The sequence below is a fragment of the Leucoraja erinacea genome, chromosome 11, assembly GCF_028641065.1.
Source record: "Leucoraja erinacea ecotype New England chromosome 11, Leri_hhj_1, whole genome shotgun sequence".
NCBI lineage: Eukaryota > Metazoa > Chordata > Chondrichthyes > Rajiformes > Rajidae > Leucoraja > Leucoraja erinaceus.
In genome coordinates this window covers 12,284,182-12,306,352 of record NC_073387.1, presented here as the reverse complement: position 1 = coordinate 12,306,352, position 22,171 = coordinate 12,284,182, and the positions used below count along the sequence as shown (strand labels likewise).

Here is a 22,171-nt window from a genome sequence, read left to right as displayed (position 1 = left end):
AGCCTTTTATGGTGTCAGAATGCTTGTTTTCTTTCTCCACTAATCGTCATTTATATTGTAAAATTTTCACTGTATGCAAGATGGCATTTCAGGTATCTTAAAAGTATTATGTAATTAAACTTTCTTGTAAAAGTACTTGCATGGCAGGTATTGAACCTCCAGAAATAGCATCAAGCAGATTTTACATATACGCAGGATGTCAAGGTTGTAAGAAAAATTTGGGATTGTTCTTCAGTGAATTTTGAAAGGAGTCTAAAATTGCAAAGGGATTTTTGGTTTAGTAAAAGGATTATTTCTAAGATTGAAGAATAGGGAACAAGGTAATTTATGGATTTAAAGTGCTTACCAAAGGAATCAAAGATTGCATTATGGTTTTGCTTCCTTCCTAGTCTAGAGATGCAGCATGGAAAGAGGCCTTCAACCCACCAAAGTCCGTGCTGACCAATGATCATCCATACACTAGTTCCACGTTATTCTAGTTTTGCATCCTACACTTCTTTAGGGGCCATTTACAGAAGCCAATTAGCTGACAAACCTGTACATCTTTGGATGTGGCAGGAAACCCACACGTTCACAGGGAGAATGTACAAACTCCATACAGATAGCACACAAGGTCAGGGTAAAACCTGGGTCTCACCCCAAAGTATTGTGTACTGGTGCAGTGTATTGGGTTTTTTTCCAGTAGTTTTTAGGAGACTGAGGTTTCCGGGGTTTCGCCTGCATGGTGGTAAGTAGTTCCAGCATTCTCGTAACTAGTCACGGCTTCATTTCGATCGCCGCAAATTTTTCAACATGTTGAAAAATTAGCGCCGATCACAATTTTGATGCCATGGAGAGCAGCGAGAATTCTCGGGATGTAGGTGCAGTGGTAGTGGGTCGCCAGGAGGTCGAAGTTTGTCGTAGGTTCTTGTAGGTATTCGCCGGTGCTGACCGGTTAATTTCATTAGCTCATTGGGGAAAAAAAAACATAAACAGTAGTTTGCAGAACCAAGGATAACCGACTGGTAATGTTAATGTCCGCCGAGCTTCACAGCCGTGTATCTCTGGCTTCTTAAAAGTTGTCTCCACTCCTTCTTGTGCTTTCACCGTCTTAATTACAGCGCCAACCTTCCTGTTCATCGTGATGTGGGTCTGTATCACATTGGCTTTGCACCATGTGAATTTCACTCAGTCGGCGCTCCCCCCGCCTGCATAACTGGCTGATGAAGGAAACGATGTGTGTGTGTGTGTGTTCCACTCTGACACTCGACGTTCTAGTTGCTGGTTTTTCAGCGACCTGCTACGACTTGACAGTAACTGGCAGTCGTCTGAAAAATCGCCTAAGTGGGACGGACCCATTTCTCAGTTATAGCGGACAATCAGCAATAACGGACACCATTCTCCTTATCTGCCCCGACTGTGATCTGTTATAGCGCGAGTTTACTGTGTAGCATTGTTGAAAGGTAAACCTCTGGCGGTGTAGTTGTCCCTCCTTCCTGTTTTGAAATATCAGATTGTATGCTTTGGCTGTGTGGTTTGCATGTTCTCCATGAGACCACGATGGATTCCTATGGTTGCACTTGTTCCCTGCCACATCCCAAAAGTAAACGGGTTAGTAGTTAATTGGCTGCTGTAAATTGCCCCTGGTCGAGGTAAATGGTGGAACTGAGAGGAATATGGGTAGAATCGGCTACTTGTAAAATGAGAATATGTGGAAATTAGATTACATGGACACAAAGCTGGTGAGCTAAATGACCTCCTCTAGTGTATTCAGTAAGTATGTAATATGTTTCAATTAGTTCATTCTCAGTTGCCTGAACTTCAGAGAAAATAGCCCTATTAGGTACAAATCTCTCCTCATAAGACATTCCACAAATCAAGCTTGTGGGTCTTCTCTAGCCTGACGAAAACAAGAATAGCCAGTTACAGTTTATAAGATTATCAAAACTGTCATGAAGTGTGTGTGTGTGTGTGTGTGTGTGTGTGTGTGGTCTCGCTAAAGCACCTCGAAATTACAGCAAGGCATCATTATTTTCTGGTTTTATTATCTTGCAATAAAGGCCAATGATCATTTATTTACTGATTACATATTACTCATTTGACGATGACCTGTTTATCTGTACCTTTTTCCCCCTATTGACCATGCCACTATCCTAATTAATGATAGTTATCCAAATGAACTCGTACCTTGTGTGCCTAGCATCTTATTAAATGCCGTTTGGAAATCCAAATTATGAATACAAGTATGTTGGATTCCTTGTTTTGCTTGTTGCATCAGTTTTTGACATCTGATATCAGGTTAAATGGATATGGCTCCCCAGCTGCTTGACATAAGCCTGACGGATTCAACTATGTATTACATTTGGTTCACTTTGTCTATCAGAAAAAAGTCCCCTATCTAGTTCACACTCAAATTGGCCATTATCTGGTTTGATTTCTGTCAGGGTTTATGTTTTTAAACCTGGATAGTACTGTAGTTCCCTATTTCTCATCGCCTCTTGAATTATGGTGCAACATTATCCATGAGTCGTTGAAACCTCTTCCAGAAACTAGGATATTGGAGGATGGCAGTCAACTCGGGTGTAGATACATAATTCCCTGAAAGTGGTGGCACAGGTCGATAGGGTGGTCAAGGCTTTTGGTAGCTTGGCCATTATCAGTCAGAGTATCAGGTATAGAATTTGGGATAATCTTAGAGACAAAAAGCTGGAGTAACTCAGGCATCATCTCTGGAGAGAATGGGTGATGTTTCGGGTCGACCGGAAACCTTACCCATTCCTTCTTTCCAGAGATACTGCCTGTACCGCTGAGTTACTCCAGCTTTTTGTGTCTATCTTCGGTTTAAACCAGCATCTGCAGTTCTTTCCTACACATAGAAGTTGGGATGTTATGTTACAATGATACAAGATGTTGGTGAGGAAGCATTTGGAATATTGTGTTCAGTTTTGGTCATCCTGCTATAGGAAAGATGTCATTAAACTGGAAATAGTGCATCAATGATTGACGAGGATGTTGCCAAGGCTCGAGGGCCTGAGCTATTGGGAGCGGTTGGGCAGCCTAGGACTTTATTTGTTGGCGTGCAGGAGACTGAGGGGTGATCAATCAAGGTGTATCAAAATCATAAGGGTAATAGATGGGGTGAATACTCAGCCTTTTGCTCAGAGTAGGGGAATCAAGAACCAGAGGAAATAGGTTTAAGTCGAAAAAGGCAAGATGTAATAGCAACCTGATGGGCAACTTTTTCAGTTTCAGTTTAGTTTATTGTCACCGAGGTACAGTGAAAAGCTATTTTTGTTGTGTGCTATCCAGTCAAAGAAAAGACTACAGGATTATAATCAAGTCACCCACTGATCAAGATCCTGCTGCAATTTGTGACGAGCATCTTCACCATCCATACTATCCAGGTATAAAAATGTAAAACCTGACTGAAATCAAACCAGATCATGGCCAATCTGAGTGTGAACTAGATAGGGGGCTCCGATACACAAACCGAACCAAATGTGAAAGCATGTAGGATCCGCCAGGCTTTGTCAAGCAGCTGGGAAGCCATATCCATTTAACCCGATATCAGATGTCAAAAACACTCTGGAACCCATCATTAAGGAAATGATAGCCGCAAATTTAGAAAAGCAAACTTGAATATGCAGTTTCACGCAGAGGCCCGCGGGTATTTGGAATAAGCTGCCCGGGGAGTTTATTGTCACGTGTACCGAGGTACAATGAAAATCTTTTTGTTGCGTGCTATCCAGTCATGGAAAAGACTATACAGGATTATAATCCTGCCACCAACAATGTACACTTAAAGGGTACAACATTTTGTGCAAGATAAAGTTTGATATTAAAAATAGTTTGAAGGCCTCCGAAGAGGTAGGAGATGGGAGGTCAGGACGACACTCTAGCTGGTGAAAGGATGGTTCGGTTGCCGGATAACAGCTGAGAAGAATCTGGGTGTATGCGTTTTCAAACTCCTGTACCTCCTGTTTGATGGGAGAGAGGAGAAGAGGGAGTGACTGGGGTGCGACTGGTTCTTGATTTTTGCTGGTGGCCTTCCTAAGGCAGTGTGAAGTGTACATGGAATCAATGGCCGGGAGATTGGTTTGCGTGATGGTCTGGGCCATGTCCACAACCCTGCAATTTCTTGCAGTCTTGGATGGAGCTATACCTAAACCATGCCTGAGATCAAATACTAAGGCTGGTGTGAAGATGTACACCTGGGTGTCAAGGAATCATTGAAGGTGGCAGCGCAGGAGATGGTATGTTAGCTTTTTGCAAAAGGTGATGGTCAGAGGGCTGCAGTTGTACAGGGTCACACACCTGGAGTATTGCGTACAGTTTTTTCTGAGGAAGGACATTATTGCCTTGGAGTGCAGAGCGGTTCACCTAAACCTGTGCCTTGAGATAGAAATACTCTCTAGAATTTAGAAGATTGAGAGGGGATCTATAGAAACTTACAAAATTCTTAAGGGGTTGGACAGGCTAGATGCAGGAAGATTGCTCCCGATGTTGGGGAAGTCCAGGACAAGGGGTCACAGCTTAAGGATAAGGGGACATCCTTTAAAACCGAGATGAGAAGAACTTTTTTTCACGAAGAGTGGTGAATCTCTGGAACTCTTGCCACAGAGGGTAGTTGAGGCCAGTTCATTGGCTATATTTAAGAGGGAGTTCTTCGATGTGGCTAAGGGGTCAGGGGGTATGGAGAGAAATACGGGATACTGGTGGTATTTATCATATTGAATGGCGGTGCAGGCTTGATGGCCTACTCCTGCACCTTTTTTCTATGTTTCATCTCTAGTTCAGTGCCACTTCTAAGCCATCTAAGGAAGTAGAAGCGTTGGTGTGCTTTCTTGGCCATATCTTCGATGTGGCTGGTCAGGGAAAATTGCTGGTGATATTTATTTCAAAGAACTTGATGTTTTCGACCATCTCTAGTTCAGTGCCATTAATGTATACTGGGAGGTAGTTGAGGCAAGTGATATAATGACATTGTCATTTGGGCAGGTAGTTTGATAGGGATATGAGCCAAATGTGCGCAGGTGGGATGGGCCAGTTAGGCCAAAGGGCCTGGTTCCGTTCTGTATGACCTGATGGCTTTATTTTTTTTATATGGATATCCTTTACATGTTTCCCAAATTCTCCCAAACCTCAACTTTTGATAAATCTTTGTGTGCTTTTCAATTTACTACCGTCTGACCATTTTAAGTAGCTGCAGATGGACCACTTTTCTCATGAAGTCTCTTGAATGTGAAACTATTGTTTCATCACCTTTGTCAGAGAATTCTTTACTGTGTGGTCTGACCACTAATTACTCCCGACTCGTTGTATGTGACCAGATCTAAAATAGCGTATTCTCTGACAGGGTGCATAGTACAAAGAATTACAAAGCATGGATTTAAGAATTCACCTGTGACTTTTCTTTGTGACTTTCGGAGTCTACATGGAGTTTAAATTTCCTGCTTGAATCCAATAGACGTAGAGCTACACATTACGGAAATAGGTCCTTTGGCCCACCATGTGCAAAATTAGAGCACATGGTATTTGGGGTAGAGTATTGACATCGATGGAGAACAGGTTGGCAGACAGGAAGCAAAGAGTTGGAAATATGGATCCTTTTCAGAATGGCAGGCAATGACTAGTGGGGGTGCCACAAGGCTCCGTGCTGGGACCCCAGTTATTTACAATGTATATTAACGATTTAGACAAAGGAATTAAATGTAACATCTCCAAGTTTGCAGATGAGACAAAGCTGGCTGGCAGTGAGAGCTTCGAGGAGGATGCTATGAGACTGCAGGGTGACTTTGATAGGTTGGATGAGTGGGCTGATGCAGTATAATGTGGATAAATGTGCGGTTATACACTTTAGTGGCAAGAACAGGATGGCAGATTATTATCTGAATGGTGTCAGATTAGGAAATGGAAGGTGCAACGAGACCTGGGTGTCCTTGTATATCAGTCACTGAAAGCAAGCATGCAGATGCAGCTGGTAGTGAAGAAAGTAAATGGCATGTTGGCCTTCATAGCGAGAGGATTTGAGTATTGGATCAAGAAGGTCCTACTGCAGTTGCACAGGTTCCTGGTCAATCAATCAATCAGATTCATTCATCACACACACAATAAAGTGGTGTGAAATTTTGCCAGCAGTGGTACAATCAAAAATAACACACAATACACAATAAAGATTTAACCCAAATATCCACCACAGCATTCTTCGCTGTGAGGGAAGGCACAAAGTACAGTCAGTCTTCCTCCATTGTTCCCCTGTGGTCTGGGCCATAAACCTCTGCAGTCGCCGCTGCGGGCGGCCAGATTTACAGGCCCTCTCGTCTGGACGGTAAATCCTGAATCGCCGCATCCCTACCGGAGACCGCGGCTTCAGGATGTTTTCGGCCACGGGCCGGTGGTCGGAGCTCTTCTCCAGCGATCCCTAGTGAAGGGTCCCAGGCTCCGGACGCCGCGCTAGCGGCTAGAAGCTCCGCAGACCGTGGCTTCAGGCTGTAACAGTCCGCGGGCCAGTGATCGGAGAACTCCCTTCTGGCGACCCCGGCAAGGGCTCACCCGCTTTGTGGTGAAAAGACCACTGTGCACCCGCTGCTGAAACTCCGGGCCCGACTCCAGGAAAGGCCGCACCAATCCATGGTGTTAGGCCGCGAGGGAGGCGGCATGAAAAAAGTTGCCTGGAGTATTGTGTGCAGTTGTGGTCTCCTAATTTGAGGAAGGACATTCTTGCTATTGTGGCAGTGCAGCGCAGTGCACTGGGCTTGCATATGCTGGAATCTAGAAGGATGAGAGAGGATCCTATAGAAACATATAAAATTCTTAAGGGATTGGACAAGCTAGATGCAGGAATTTTTTTTACTGATGTTGGGTGAGTCCAGAGTCCAGGGGTCATAGTTTAAAAATAAGGGGTAGGCCATTAGGACTGAGCTGAGGAAAAACGTTTTCATCTCGAGAGTTGTGAACCTGTGGAATTCTCTTCCACAGAAGGTAGTGGAGGCCAATTCACTGGATGCTTTCAAACGAGAGTTAGATATAGCTCTTAGGGCTAATAGAATCAAGGGATAGGGGGAGAAAGCAGGAACAGGGGACTGATTTTGGATGATCAGCCATGATTATACACAAAGTGCAGAATGGCCTACTCGTGCACCTATTTTCTATGTCCATTTTTAACAAGTTGGGCTAGTTTCCAATTTGCATACATTTAGCCCATGCCCCTCCTATCCATAAACCAATTCCTTGGATACAAGCCTTGTTAATTCTGTATTGGTGATATATCCACTCTAGTGGATCTGTAAACAATTCCATGTTTTTTTTTTTTTGCTGCTTGTAATTTTTTAATCTCCAACCAAAATAATTATCTGGGCCATTTTTTTTGTTCTCTGTGCTAATTTCACCCTATATTAGTTAATCCAAGTCAAGTCAAGTTTATTCGTCACGTACACATACGAGATGTGTGAAATGAAAAGTGGCAATGCTCGCGGACTTTGTGCAAAAAGACAAACAAACAAACAACCAAACAAACTACAAACAGAATGGAACCGAATTACATTCTTTTACATATTAAATATTGTGGGCAGAAGGAAAAAGGGTAAAAAACAGCAATCCTCCATTATATGTCCATAAAATCCTTTAATTCTAAAATGTCATATATCTTGGAATATCCATGTCCATGCCTTGGTTTGCCTGCAATAGTTTAAGCACTATTTAACCTGGTTGTATGTTCCAAATTTTAATTTGCACTGTACCAACCTTGGAATTGAATAATGTTAACTGGATTCTGTCTTTGGGGAGATTAGTTGTGTGTGACTTTGGTTCTACTCTCCTGGATGAGCAAAATAAGTATGAATATGTTTAAAAAAAAGATGTAGACAGTTTTAAGAGGTCACTGTTGCACTTTACGGTGGATTTGGGTACATCTAAAAGTCTAGATATGATTTTAAATATCCAAAATTGTGGTACTCTCCTTTAAAATGTTCAGGAGCCTGGTGGCTATTCTTGAAGTGACCTATAAATTCCTTGTTGAGTAATTACAAGCATATTATAGTAATTATTCCTGTTGGTGCTGTGGGCTGTAAAGCATTCTTGTAAGACGACAGGCAGAGGGGCCAGCTGAATTATCTCAAAGCTACTCTGCTGCTCCCGACATCTTATCCAGAGCCTCTCCCAAGGGAGGCTGACTGATGCTTTGTTCGGGTTTTTCCCGATGGGAATTAATAGCTTTAAGAAAAAAAAAATCTCCCTGAATAAAATCCACTGTTAGTCGTTTGGGCTCTTTAACCAAAAGAGCAAGATGTATAGCTAATGAGCTTTGTCATGGTTGGCTGGCACTGAATAATGTCTGCGTCTGATTGGTTTGTCTTGAGGCAGTGTGTTGTGTGTGTAGAAAGTGAGTAGAGCTACACATTGCACATTCTCCATTACTTCACTGGACCAGCTTACACTCTGGGAGAAAGCAGTACAGACAGGAATGCAAGGTTAGTTTTCGTGCTCTCTCTCTCTCCCCCTCTCTCTCTCTCGCTCACTAATTTTCTTTTTGTCTCTGGACTCAGGCCTGCACAAATGAGCTTTGTTTTAAAGCTGTAATGTTGCACGGGGTTGGATTGAAGGGGGGAGGGGACTGATTTTTTTTTCCTTGTTGGTAAGGTCAGGGTGGGGTTGCAGCAGCTGGGTTGCTACTGTTCCTGCCGCTCCTTTGAAGGTAGGCTTGAACAGTGGTTTCTGTGTACTCCTCGGAGCTATCGGCTGAGATTGGTGCTTTATTGTTGCAAAATCTAAGATATCCAGCACCATGTTGTTGCTGGGACAAAAACAGATGATTTGAAAGCAGTTTTTCAACCCAAAAGATAAACAACCTGCAGTTAAAGGTCTAGAAGACAGTCTATAAAAACTGCTTTATCATTTTATAGAACTCAACCACAGTCCCGTTCTCCACCACCCCCCACCCTGTTCCCTACGTCACCACCATAGAAGGTGAAAGTGTACAGCGATTTTTTTTTAAAAACACAATGCTCTCCAAATGTTAGTTCAAGTAAGCTCGGCCTGTCAGAGCTTTTGGAGTAATTTATGTTCTTCGGAGAGTGCACAGATGCCAACTCTGTGCACAGAAAGAGGGGGGAAATGAATGGCATTGCCTGTCAGTCAACTGGATGAATAGCAATGCAACTGGTAAATACAGAGCAAAGATCTTAACACTTGAAGAGTGATGCAATGAAAGGATGCTTCTGTGTTTTAACTCGGTTTAGTGGTCAACTATGTAGCTCGATTTTTTTTAATTTGCTGGCCTCTGCTTTCTGTGCCAATGTTTTCCTAAACAATTCTGGTTCTGTAGGATATTCAGAAGTTAGTTCAGCTTCTGCTGTTGTTGGAGGGCAGGAGGTTGGTTGTTTCTATCTAGCAGTGTTACATTAAATAGAATGAGCAACACATGTTAAGAAATCTTCTCGAACTTCTTGATCTTTAATTAAAGAAATATTTAATCCCCTTAGTGTATATTTTGTTTGGTATTATAGCTCATCGGTAACATTGTATTCTAATATTTTATAATCCAGCCATTGTGTAATCTAATGTGCTATTGTACATTGATGTTAACAAGTGCATTATTAAGTATGGAATGTTATCATTTCTCAAGTATTTGCATCACATTTTGGGATCTGATCTTATAATTACCTAGGTAAATATATATGGCATTCATAAATTTAATTATAAGCACAAAAGCTAAAATGCTGGAAATCTGAAATAAAAACTGAATGTGGGAAATATTTAGCAGATCAGGTAGCATCTGTGCAGAAAAAGTTGCCATTTTAGGTTAGAGAGACTGTATCGCAATTGAAAGTTTTCAATTAAACATATTGAAATATTGATCAGAATTGTGATAAAACTTCTCTTTTAAAAATACAACAGGATGATCTACCGACAGTCAAATAGAGCTTTGATTTATTATTTCATTTGAAAGGCAGCATCTGCAGCAATGCACAATTCCTCATTAATGCATTGGAGTGTCCAGATGGATCTTGCACTGTATCCTCTAAAAGTAGATCTTAAAGCAGTAGACCTGAGGTTGATACTCCACATGAACATTTAAAACTGCCAGTGTGCATCTTGTCAAACAGATTGAATGACAATGTATTTGAGTTGCTTTCGTTTTCTTTACCTATTTGTATTTTATTGCTGCACATTTCCATCTCATTTCTTGAAGCACATGTGCATTTTGCTTACCTGCATGCACTTGGGGGGGTCTTATTTGAAAGGAGATGAGAGTAATTTTGACCACGAGTTCTGTTCAATCCACTAAGTTTTCCTTTATATTTCTCAGTGATTCCAAGGTGATGCAAACTAGATCCATGGAGTAAGTGCATTCCACTCAAGTGTTGCCTTCAGATGCAAGGCAAAAAGTGTTTAAGAATTTAAAACCTGCAGGATTTTCATTTGGTTAGTTGCAACAGTTGTTTGCGTTGGATGTGTTATTTGTTAAAGGGTAAAAAAAGAGTTGTCCAATTTGGCTAAAGGGAAAGTAATTTTGTAGTGGCAAAACTCAAAATTAAGTATTCATTGATCACATATTTATTATATTATTATAGTAAATAGTTTATTCACCTCAATACTCTATGAAAGTGGCATGCTCAATACTTCATAAGACCCAAGCCAATAAGTTATAGGTTTGCGGAATGCCTCTTGTAATTGAATGGATAGTGACCTTCAGGATCTCTTTTTCTGCAATAGGCTCCCATCCCTACCTGATACAAGTCAAGTAAAGAGTCAAGAGAGTTGACTCGGATAGGACAATGAAATTATTGCACAACAGAATATGTAAACATAATACAGAACAGGAGATAAAAGTTCAGTGTGTCTATATACCATAGACCATATAGATATACACAATAAATAAACAGATACAGTGCAATAGGCTGTTATTGTTCAGAGTTTGTTTGATGAGGAGTTTAATAGCCTGATAGCTGTGGGGGGAAAAGCTGTTCCTGAACCTGGATGTTCCAGATTTTAAGCTCCAGTACCTTCTTCCCGATGGCAACGGAGAGATGAATGTGTGGCCAGGGTGGTGTGGGTCTTAGATGATGTTGGCAGTCTTTTTGAGGCAACGACTGCGATAGATCGCTTCGATGGTGGGGAGGTCAGAGCTGATGATGGACTGGGCAGTGGTCACAACTTGAAGGATTTATGCAAATAATGTGAGTTTATAGAAAAGAAAGCATTGACTATACAGTGCCCTCCATAATGTTTGGGACAAAGACCTATCATTTATTTATTTGCCTCTGTACTCCACAATTTGTGATTTGTAATAGAAAGAAATCACATGTGGTTAATGTGAACATTGTCAGATTTTATTAAAGGCCATTTTTATACATTTCAGATTCAGATTCAACTTTAATTGGCATTGTCAGTGTACAGTACAGAGACAACGAAATGCAGTTTTGCCATGTTGAAATTACAGCAGTGTTTATACGTTGTCTCTCCATTTCAACGCACCATAATGTTTGGGACACAGAAGGTCATGTAGATGAAAGTAATCATGTTTAGTATTTTATTGCATATCCTTTGCACGCAATGACTGCCTGAAGTCTGCACTTCATGGGCATCACCAGTTGCTGGGTGTCTTCTCTGGTGATGATCTGCCAGGCCTGTATTGCAGCCATCTTTAGCTTCTGCTTGTTTCCGGGGCAAGCCCCCTTCAGTTTTCTCTTCAGCATATAAAAGGCATGCTCAATTGGGTTCAGATCAGGTGATTGACTTGGCCATTCAAGAATTGATCATTTTTTAGCTTTGAAAAACTCCTTTGTTGCTTTAGCAGTATGTTCTGGATTGTTGTCTTGCTGTAGAATCAACTGCCGGCCAATGAGTTTTGAAGCATTTGTTTGAACATGAGCAGATAGGATATGTCTATACACTTCAGATATTACTATTATTATGCTACTACCATCAGGAGTTGTATCATCAATGAAGATAAGTGAGCCAGTACCTTCAGCAACCATACATGCCCAGGCCATAACACCCCCACAACCGTGTTTCACAGATGAGGTGGTATGCTTTGGATCTTGGGCAGTTCCTGCTTTCCTCCATACTTTGCTCTTGCCATCACTCTGATATAAGTTAATCTTTGTTTAATCTGTCCACAAGACCTTTTTCCAGAACTGTGGTTGCTCTTTTAAGTACTTCTTGGCAAACTGTAACCTGGCCATCCTATTTTTTAGGCTAACCAATGGTTTGCCTCTTGCGGTGTAGCCTCTGTATTTTTATTCATGAAGTCTTCTGCGGACAGTGGTCATTGACAAATCCACACCCGACTCCTGAAGAGTGTTTCTGACCTGTTGGACAGGTGTTTGGGGATTTTTCTTTATTACAGAGATAATTCTTCTGTCATCAGCTGTGGATGTCTTCCTTGGCCTGCCAGTCCCTTTTGTGAATAGTAAGCTCACCAGTGCTCTCTTTCTTCTTAATGATGTTCCAAGCAGTTGATTTTGGTAAGCCTAATGTTTGGCTGATGTCTCGTACATCATTATTTTTGTTTCATCAGCCTCATCATGGCTTCTTTGACTTTCATTGGCACAACTTAGGTCCTCATGTTGATACACAGCAATAAAAGTTTCCAAAGGTGATGGAAAGACTGGATGCTGAGAGCTCTCTTATACCTGCATTAAGGAGGCAATTAAACACACTTGAGCAATTACAAACACCTATGAAACCATGTGTCCCAAACATTATGGTGCCCTGAAATGGGGGGACCATGTATAAACACATCTGTAATTTCTACATGGTGAAACCAACATGTATAAAAATACCCTTTAGTAAAATCTGACAATGTGCACTTTAACCACATGTGATTTTTTTTTTTTCCTATTACAATTCTCAAATTGTGGAGTACAGGCAAATATATAAATGATGGGTCTTTATCCCAAATATTATGGAGGTCACTGCAACTCCAAAATGTAATATCTGCTTATTTGCTGTTTTTGCAACACACAATGAAGCTGTTTAAAATAGATTGCACAGTAGCTGAAAGCTTATGGAACAATGTTCTCTAGCTCCATTTATATGCTGTAGTAGTTCACTTGGTTACCATCCCATTTGTCATCATTAGCATTTCCTCTGCCCTCGCTATAAGAAATAGGAGTAGGCCTCAAGGCATCGGCATTTTCTGGTATTTGGTGAGATCGTGGCTGATCTTGTGCCTTGTAACTTTTCCAATTCGATCCCCACATTTTTGGTTCCTGAACTTTTATGGATCTCAGCTCTGAATGTACTCTTAAATATTCCATGGCCTTGTGAGGTAAAATATCCAAGCACTTGCAGCCCGACGACTAAATAAATCCCTCCTCATATGATACGGTATCACTTAAAACCGGAGAGATTGGCCTGCTAACAGTCACAACACGCAACAAGGTACACAAAAACTTGAAATGAAAAGTGAATACAAAAAGAAAAAGACACAAACTTATCCCCTGGGCAGAAGATTCTAAACTAGAGTACCCCCTGCACCACAGGGTCCCCCTTTGTTCTTCCACTGTCCATCAGGGCGATCCCTCCATGCCGGGTCCCCATTGTCTTCCCCTCCCCCCTCGCGTTTCATCGGCCGCTGATCACGGCTCGACTGCATAGCCCCACCGCCACCGAGGCTCCCATTATCGCCAAGACTCCAACTCTGCCGAGGCTCCCTCGACCCAGGCAGGCCTCGCCGACCGGTTTAACCGCAGTCCCCTGGGAGGCCTGTGGGGCTAGTCGGGCCTACCGGGGTGCGTTCCGGTCAGCGGCGTGGTTTTATGCGATTGTTCAGCGGGTGGATCGGGCACACGTGCGGCTCCCCGGGACACTCTCCTTATCCCAATGCCTCCCCTCATTTCCACTCAATGAGTCTCCCCTCATTCGCAATGCCTGATTCCTTATTCTGGGACTGTACTATTTTAGCAATGCCAGCTAGAGGAAACAGCCTCTACCATCCTGCCAATCCTTCTGTGGCATACCATGGATGTGTGTGTTTATAGGATATTTTTTGCAATTAATTATTAAGGCCCCTACGTCAGACTCCTATTTATTTATGAAAGCTCTGCCTTCAATGCCGTAATGTGGTGGGAGATTGCAACCTTCACGTGGTCTGCCCTGTTTCGACAAATGCAATTAACCTGGCGCGCAAAATCAAATAAGATTAGGTAGAACAAGTTGTCCTACAACTCTAGGCTGTGCATGCCATATGCAAGAAGAAGAATGCCATAATGTCAACAAAGCTCCTGGACCTAAGACCCCTCTCTGCCATTGGATCCTCGACTTCCTGACCCGTAGACCACAATCAGTGAGGACAGGTGACGGATATTCTCCATGGTAAATCTCGATAGCGGTGCCCCACAAGAATATATTCTCAACCCCTTGCTATACTTACAATGCAATTGTGCGAGTAAGCCCATTTGCATGTTTGCAGATGACACCATCACAGTGGGTTGGATCCCGAACAATAATGAGACAAAGTACAGGAAGGAGCTAGAGCAGGGGTGGGGAACCTTTTCATGTTTGAATGCCGCATTAAGTTAGCTGTAATCTAATAAGGCCGCATCCAAGAAACTTCAATTAGATATCCTTCAAAATGTTCTGTATTTTGTAAAGATCTAACTACTATGTACTAACTTCAAGAAAATGAAAAAAAAATGTTATTTCTAAAGTTACCTAGCCTTTTAATGACTTTGTTGTGACTGCTTTTTGTGGGAAAGCATTTGAATATTTGGTTGCAACATGGAGCTACGCAGTTTCAGCTGATCTTCTAGATGGGTATCCAACATTTGTGACCTTAAGGGCGTCTTGATTTGGGTTAGGTAGGAGAATGTAGATTCGCAGCAATAAGTGGTTGAAAAGCAAGAAAGCATTTTTCGTGCAAGTTGTCGAAGACGTGGGTATTTATTGCATCTTTCCATATTTCAATCGGATCTTTCTTAGCGTCAAATAAGGATGTTAAAATGTCATCTTCTGACAGCTCAAATCAGTTCCATCTGTAGTTCTTTAGGAGCCTTGGAAACATCAACTAAGTGAGGTTGAAATGCTAATTTGAGTGTGATGTCCTGATTCTCAAAGTCTGTGAACCTTTCATTGTATTATTCAATTAATAAGTCTATAACAGCTGCGTATTCTTCAAATGATTCGCATGAATCCTCCTGCTCATCAATGACCTTCACTATCTGGGGAAAATGTTCATCCAAAATTTCTTTTTGAAGAAGAGTTTTGAAAAAAGATCGCTTTTTTCAAAATGCTTGGATTTTTTTTTTTTAACAACATTATCATATATAAACTTAGTTTTACCTTGCAAAGAAACATTCAACTCATTTTGCTTTGACATGATATCACCCAGAAATGCAGTATTTCTATAGAAATCTTTTTTCAATAATTCACATTGCTGATTCTGTTCTTCATGAAATTTAACGATCTGTTCTTCCAAAGATAAAAATGTTGCTAACACCTGGCCTTGCGATAGCCAATGCACTTTACAATGATACGGCAAATCCAGACTGAATGCCTCATCGTCCAACTCCAAAATAGCCCTCATGACCTACTAATGTTTTAATTGTGGCCGTCGGTCAGGAAGGATTATTTAGTTGCATCTTCTTTTACTCTTTGGTATTTTAAATACGGTCATTTTAAGAATAAAATAAAAATAATAAAAGATGAATAAAAATAAAAGAATTTGTTCTACAAAATTTATATTCATTCAAAAGGCCGCACTTAATGGCCTAGCAGGCCGCATGTGGCTTTAAGGCCGCAGGTTCCCCACCCCTGAGCTAGAGAGCTTAGTAACATGGTATCAAGATAACCACCTCTCCAACAAGATGAAGGTGCTAGTTATTGATCATGTGGTGAAATGCCCCAGTCAGCCCAATGTTTCCGAATGTTCCTAGGCATAAACAACACCAACAATTTATCCTCGACAATTTACACCACAGTCATTTCCTCATAAGGCAGAAGACAAAAGCTTGAAAGAACTTTCCACCAGATTTAAGAGCATCTTACCCCACAGTTATCAGACTGCTGAATGGTTCTCTTATAAGCTAAGAGTGTAGCCCTGATTTCTCGCCCCACCTCACGATAGCCGTTGGATTTTATTTTTGTTTTGTGCACTTTGTCTGTGGCTGTAACACTATACTCTGCACTCTGGTATTTTTCTTACACTACCTGTTTATTTGTATATGGGTTGAATGACTCGTATAGTAGGATTTGACTGAATAGCACGCAAACAATTTTGCACTGTATCTCTGTACTCGTGACAATAATTACCCAACACCAATACAAGTGCTGTTTGGCAGCACCAAGTTCTCAGCACATGCCATCATGACTTGGACATTGGTGTTTGGTCTTCGGGCCCAAATCCTTGAGTATTTAACCTAATATTTCCGGCAATGCAAAGGTTAGGGGGGAAGGGGTTAGAGAAATAAGCCTCGTGGTGCATTTTTGACTTGCATGAGCTAGGAGACGTAAGCAATTAGTGCAAGTATTGTCATTGTACAGGGATTGAATTTTTTGGAGGAAAGTCTTATTGGCTTCTGAAACTACCGTAGTGTCGATTTGCTTCGGAAGCTTGTGGCTAAGCATCACCCAGTGATTTGAGAAACAATCTGCAATCTTTTGTGACTGACACATCGATCCCAAAATATGATTGCTCTATCGTACATCTCATTTTCTGCGTCCACAACTGTTCTTAACTGAAAAATCTTTGCTTGAACCACAGTAAACTCCCTCCAGCATCAAGGTTTTGAGAATGAAACGCAATGATTGTTTTTAAGTGCTTTTGGAAGGAGGTGGTGATTGGGGAAAGATCTGGGAAATTGCTCCTCTCCCAATTTTATTGTCAGTGCAAAAACTGCATTATTGTTTTTATTTTGAGGTTTGCAGGTGTTTAAAAAGTGCCTTAATATTGGAATTGTTCTTGTCACTCTAGATTTTCCGCCCAGCTTGCAAGATGAGCATGATTTCTGTTGAAGGGTCTCTGCTATATTACTCCTGGGAAAATGTTAAGCACTGAAATGTTATTAATCATTTAATTGTCCTTGTATTAAAATTGTATATAATTTAGAAAATGGGGCATTGTGACAAAATATTATAATGTTCCATTTATATAGTGTTTTATTTATTTGCTGTATGCCGTGAATTAAATAATATCCAGCAGCCAGTATGTAGTTAACAATCACACGATTATTTCTTCTCTCCTGGGAATAGTTTGGGCTAGTCTCTTCGTGAATATGGTAGAGCCATAGTCCACTTCTACATTTGAGAATAAATTAATGCATCAAAGTACATTTCTTACCCATACATCCTTAGTAATTTTTTTCTTGCACCCCACCAATCACCCATCCACAATTCTATCTCGCTTGATCTTGTCTATGTAGTATTGTTTTATATGAGCTGATGTAATAAAATGGATACAAATTGAGGGTGCTGTTTGGGAGGGGTCACTAAACTGGATGGCATGATGCAGAGTGCAGGAAGGATCTACAGATGCTGGTTTAAACCGAAGATAGACGCAAAATGCTGGAGTAATTCAGCGGGACAGGCAGCATCCCTGGCAAGAAGGAATGGGTCGAGGCCCTTCTTCAGGGTCGTGATCACTAGTTGGAATAACTGATATAAGAAAAATGGATCCACACTTGCTGTACAGCAGCAATTTGTGTTAATTCAGTTTGTGGTCTTAAAGTGGAGGAGAAAATGCGGTAGAATTAACTTTACAGCTAAATAGAGAGACTGGCAATTGTATATTTAACTAGTTGAATTTTGTGGTAGGAGTGTGAGAAGGATATCATCAATCGGCTGCCAATGCGAGTTGTCTGAAGTGATTGAATTTAAAGCAGAATCTGATAGCACAATTTAATGGCAGCATTTGTGTCAATGAAAAAAGGATAAGCCAAGACACAATAAGGTGTCTTATCATGTTCTTCCATGAGCTTGAATGCTGCAGCTAGGCTCAGTGATCCAAAAATCATTATTATCTCCCAATAAGAATTATTTTACATATATTTCCTGTGTACATGTATGGTTGGATATTTGCATCACTCTTCTCTTGAGCTCTCTGACTTCTAGACTTCAAAAGCTGTGCAATTAATTAGCTTGGAGAAGCAACCAAAGAAATCTCGGGAAAATATATCTCTGGGAAATTTCTTGCTGACTCGTTTTGGTGACCCGTTTTGACTAACCTGTGCCAACCTCTCCCTAAATTCACTTGTACCTTTTTTATTATTTTAGAGATACTGCATGGGAACAGGCCCTTTGGCCCACCTAGTCCACACTGACCATTATCCCACCTCCCTAAACACTATGGGGTACTTTGAGGCCAATTAACCTACAAATCATCGTGTCTTTGGGGGGGAAACCGGGGCTCCTAGTGGAAATTCACATAGTCATGGGGAAAACGTGCAAACTCCACACAGACTGCACCCGAGGTTAGGATCAAACCCAGGTCTTAGCCCTGTAATGCAGCAACTGTGCTTCCCTAAACCATCTCCAAAAATCTCTCAAAAAACTGCTAGCAAGAAACATATCAGTGGGGCAGTAAAAAACAAATTGAGATTACAGTGCAGTATAAGACTCAGATTCAGATTCAGATTCAATTTTAATTGTCATTGTCAGTGTACAGTACAGAGACAACAAAATGCATTTAGCATCTCCCTTGAAGAGCGACATAGCAAACGATTTTGAATAAAAAAAATAAATAATAAGTGTCCGGGAGGGGGGGGTGTGGTGATTGGCAGTCACCGAGGTACGTTGTTTAGTAGAGTGACAGCGGCCGGAAAGAAGCTGTTCCTCGACCTGCTGGTTCGGCAACGGAGAGACCTGTAGCGCCTCCCGGATGGTAGGAGGGTAAACAGTCCATGGTTGGGGTGAGAGCAGTCCTTGGCGATGCTGAGCGCCCTCCGCAGACAGCGCTTGCTTTGGACAGACTCAATGGAGGGGAGCGTGGAACCGGTGATGCGTTGGGCAATTTTCACCACCCTCTGCAATGCCTTCCGGTCGGAGACAGAGCAGTTGCCATACCATACTGTGATGCAGTTGGTAAGGATGCTCTCGATGGTGCAGCGGTAGAAGTTCACCAGGATCTGAGGAGACAGATGGACCTTCTTCAGTCTCCTCAGGAAGAAGAGACGCTGATGAGTATAAGACAGTTCGGTACTCCAAAAAATGCAAGGAATCATGGGGTTTGTCAAAGGTCGAACGTTATAATTAAAATTCGAACGAAGCGCTGTAGATTCAGTGGGTATAGTTTGAAGCCGATTTATTTGTATTTTTTCTTTCAGTGGGAGACCGGGGGGGGGGGGGGTATAGACCCCCCAGAAACGCTGCCGAACCGCCACTGGACCATCCCCGGTCCCCCGTCTCTCCTCCCTTCCCCTCTTTCCCCCCCCTCCCCCCCACTTGAGTGTCCCATCAGCCCCAAGGCCCAGCATGGAGAAGCGCAAACCCCAGCTCACCTCCACCTCCCCCGTTGGGCCAACCAATAGACCGGACCGACACCAGCGGCCCCAGATGCACAGAACCCACAGCCAGCGCCAACTCCAACCTGACCCCGCTCCAATGAGGGCGGTGGAGGCAGGTTCGTTGGATGCTTTCAAGAGAGCTCGATAGGAAATGCTTCATCATATCATAACAGTCCAACTGGCAAAGGTGCAGAGAGATGGGCCAAACGCTGGAAACATAAGACTAACTTAGATGGGCTTCTTGGTCAGCATGGATAAATTGAAGAAGGAATTCCAGCATTTGGACTAACTGGTAAATGTAGCCATAGCAATATGATTCAGAATGGTGTGAGATTTAGTGGTGTTGCCGGGTGCCTGAAGCACAGCACAGGTTGAGGTGTTGTTGAAATGGCCTTGCTGAAAAAGACTGTCACTGTGCCGCTGAAAGTCAGTTGCCTGACGTGTATTTGGACCAAGTCTATGGTGTGCTCCAGAGCAGAATGGCCCTGGCAAAACACCAATCTAAATATTGAGCAAGTGCCACTTAATTGATTTTTGTAAAAATGTTTTCACTCTGCTCTCAATAAACAAACAAGTTTTGCTTTTAATCAACAGCACTGATATTGGCAATTTTCTACTTCATTGGGTAGATGCTACCATTTTTTAAACTATGGGAACAGCTTGACACAGTGCAGCTATTTGAGGAAACTTGGATCTCCTGCACTATACATGACATTAATTGGTCCCAAGCCATTGCTGTATCTAGCGTAGTAGATACAGCATTATTTTTTGTTGTCAGGTCGAATGAGTGCAGTAGGTTGTAGACCAGCTTCTGCGATGCAAGTCATCCCAGGGGTAAGCAAAGACTGATCTTGTGTTTGGCACTTGGGTGCTGGGCCCACCATCATTGAGGATGGGGATGTTCTTGCAGTTGGGTCCTGTGATTGGTTCTTTATTTATTCACCACATTGATGACTCGATGTGGTCAGGCTAGAAGCCTGATCTTGTCCATTAGTTGTGATATTGGTTAGATCTGTCTATTACAGGTTCAACATCCATTGTGTAGTTTCAGCAGATTGTTATCTCTCTTTTTAAGTGTGCGTGGTGCTATTCCCAGCATGCCTTTTTACACTTGCTGAACTAGGGTTAATTCCATGGCTTGATAGTAGTGATACCTTAGTGGGCAATGAGGATACAGATCTTGTTCAGAGTCTATCCCATTTTGCATGATTATAGTGCCACACAACAAGATAATTGTCCTCAATGTGAAGTAGCATACGTTATCCCAAGAATTCTTTCTAGCAGCATTGTTGAGGATAAAGTTAAGCAGCTCTGCCCTTCAGAACTCCACTACATTGGTCAATGGCGTTGCTACCAAATTACTGTTGACAGTGGGTATTGAAGTTCTGCAGCCAGCATAGATTCTGTAACCTTGCTGCTTTTAATGCTGCTTCTAATATTGCTCAGCATTGAAGACTGATAAATCACGTGAGAGAGGACAGAAGATGGTATTCAATGCCTATATTTTACCTAGTTGCAAAAATATGTCATCGGGTCTGAAGTCATTGTTGAAGTTCTTCTGCACCCGCTTTGAAACCTTCACATCCTCCTTGTAATGCGACAACCAGAGTTGTGCACAATATTCCAGATGTGGCCTTACCAAAACTTTGATAAAGCTGCGACATGACTACCTGCCTCTTATACTCAATGCTGCAACGAAAAAACATACCACACGCCTTCTCTACCCCTCTATCTACCTGTGCTGCTACTTTTGGGGAGCAGTGGACTTGAGCCCCAAGATTCCTCTGTATATCAATGCTGTTAAGGGCCCTGCCATTAACTGGATACTTTACTTTCCCCTTTTATTTGCCTCACAAAGTGTGATACCTCGCAATATCTCTGTCCATATCTGCAACTGATCTATGTCCTGATTTTTCCTTTGACAGCCTTTCACCCTGTCTGCAACTCCAATTTTGGTGTTGTCTACATTCTTATCCATCATTAGTATATATGACAAATAAATGAGTCCCAGAACTGATCCTCGTGGTACACCATTGGTCACGTGCTTTTAGACAGTATGGCACCCTTCCACCACTCCCCTGTCTTCTCAGAGTAAGCCAGTCCTGAATCCAACCTGTCAAATCATCATGGCTCCCATGTATCTTGATCTTTTGGATCAGCCTTCTGTGGGGGACCTTGTCATATTTCCCATTTCTGAGGAAGGATGGGCTGATGTTGGAGAGGGTCCAGAAGAGTTTGGGAGAATGATCCCATAAATGATTGGATTAACATATGATAAGCGCATAAAGGCACTGGGCTTGTGCTTCCTGGAGTTTAGAAGGATGAGGATGGAACTCATTAAACCTGCCAAATAATGAAATGCCTGGATAGAGTAAATGCGGAGAGGTTGTTTCCACTAGCGGAAGAGTCCAGAACCAGAGGCCATAACCTCAGAATGAATGGATGTACCTTTAGTAAAAAGATGAGGAGGAATTTCTTTAGTCAGAGTATGGTGCATCCATGGAATTCATTGCCACAGGCGCTTGTGGTGGCCAAGTAAATGGATATTTTTAAGGTGAAGATTAACAGATTCTTCATTAGTAAGGTTGTCGGGTTGAGAGGGAATGATAGATTGGCCATGATTGAATGGCAGAGTAGACTCAATGAGCCAAATGACGTAATTCTGCTCCAAGAATTTATGAACTAATGAGATACCTCACTGAAGTCCAGTAGACAACATCCACTGCCCTACCTTCATCGATTAACTGTGC

General features: G+C 42.0%; 1 protein-coding gene across 7 annotated transcripts in view; it reads left to right on the top strand.

Moving 5' to 3' along the window:
* Positions 1-22,171, top strand: part of LOC129701458 (C-terminal-binding protein 1) — a 302,130-nt gene that overhangs the window by 221,361 nt on the left and 58,598 nt on the right. The window contains exon 1 of one of the 7 annotated variants that reach the window (XM_055642647.1): positions 8,302-8,447. The exons of the other annotated variants lie outside the window; for them this stretch is intronic. Within the exon in view, the coding sequence (XP_055498622.1) occupies positions 8,441-8,447 (7 nt within the window). The 5' untranslated portion in view covers positions 8,302-8,440. Of the gene's footprint in view, positions 1-8,301; positions 8,448-22,171 lie in introns of those variants that run through there. 7 annotated transcript variants of the gene reach the window in all.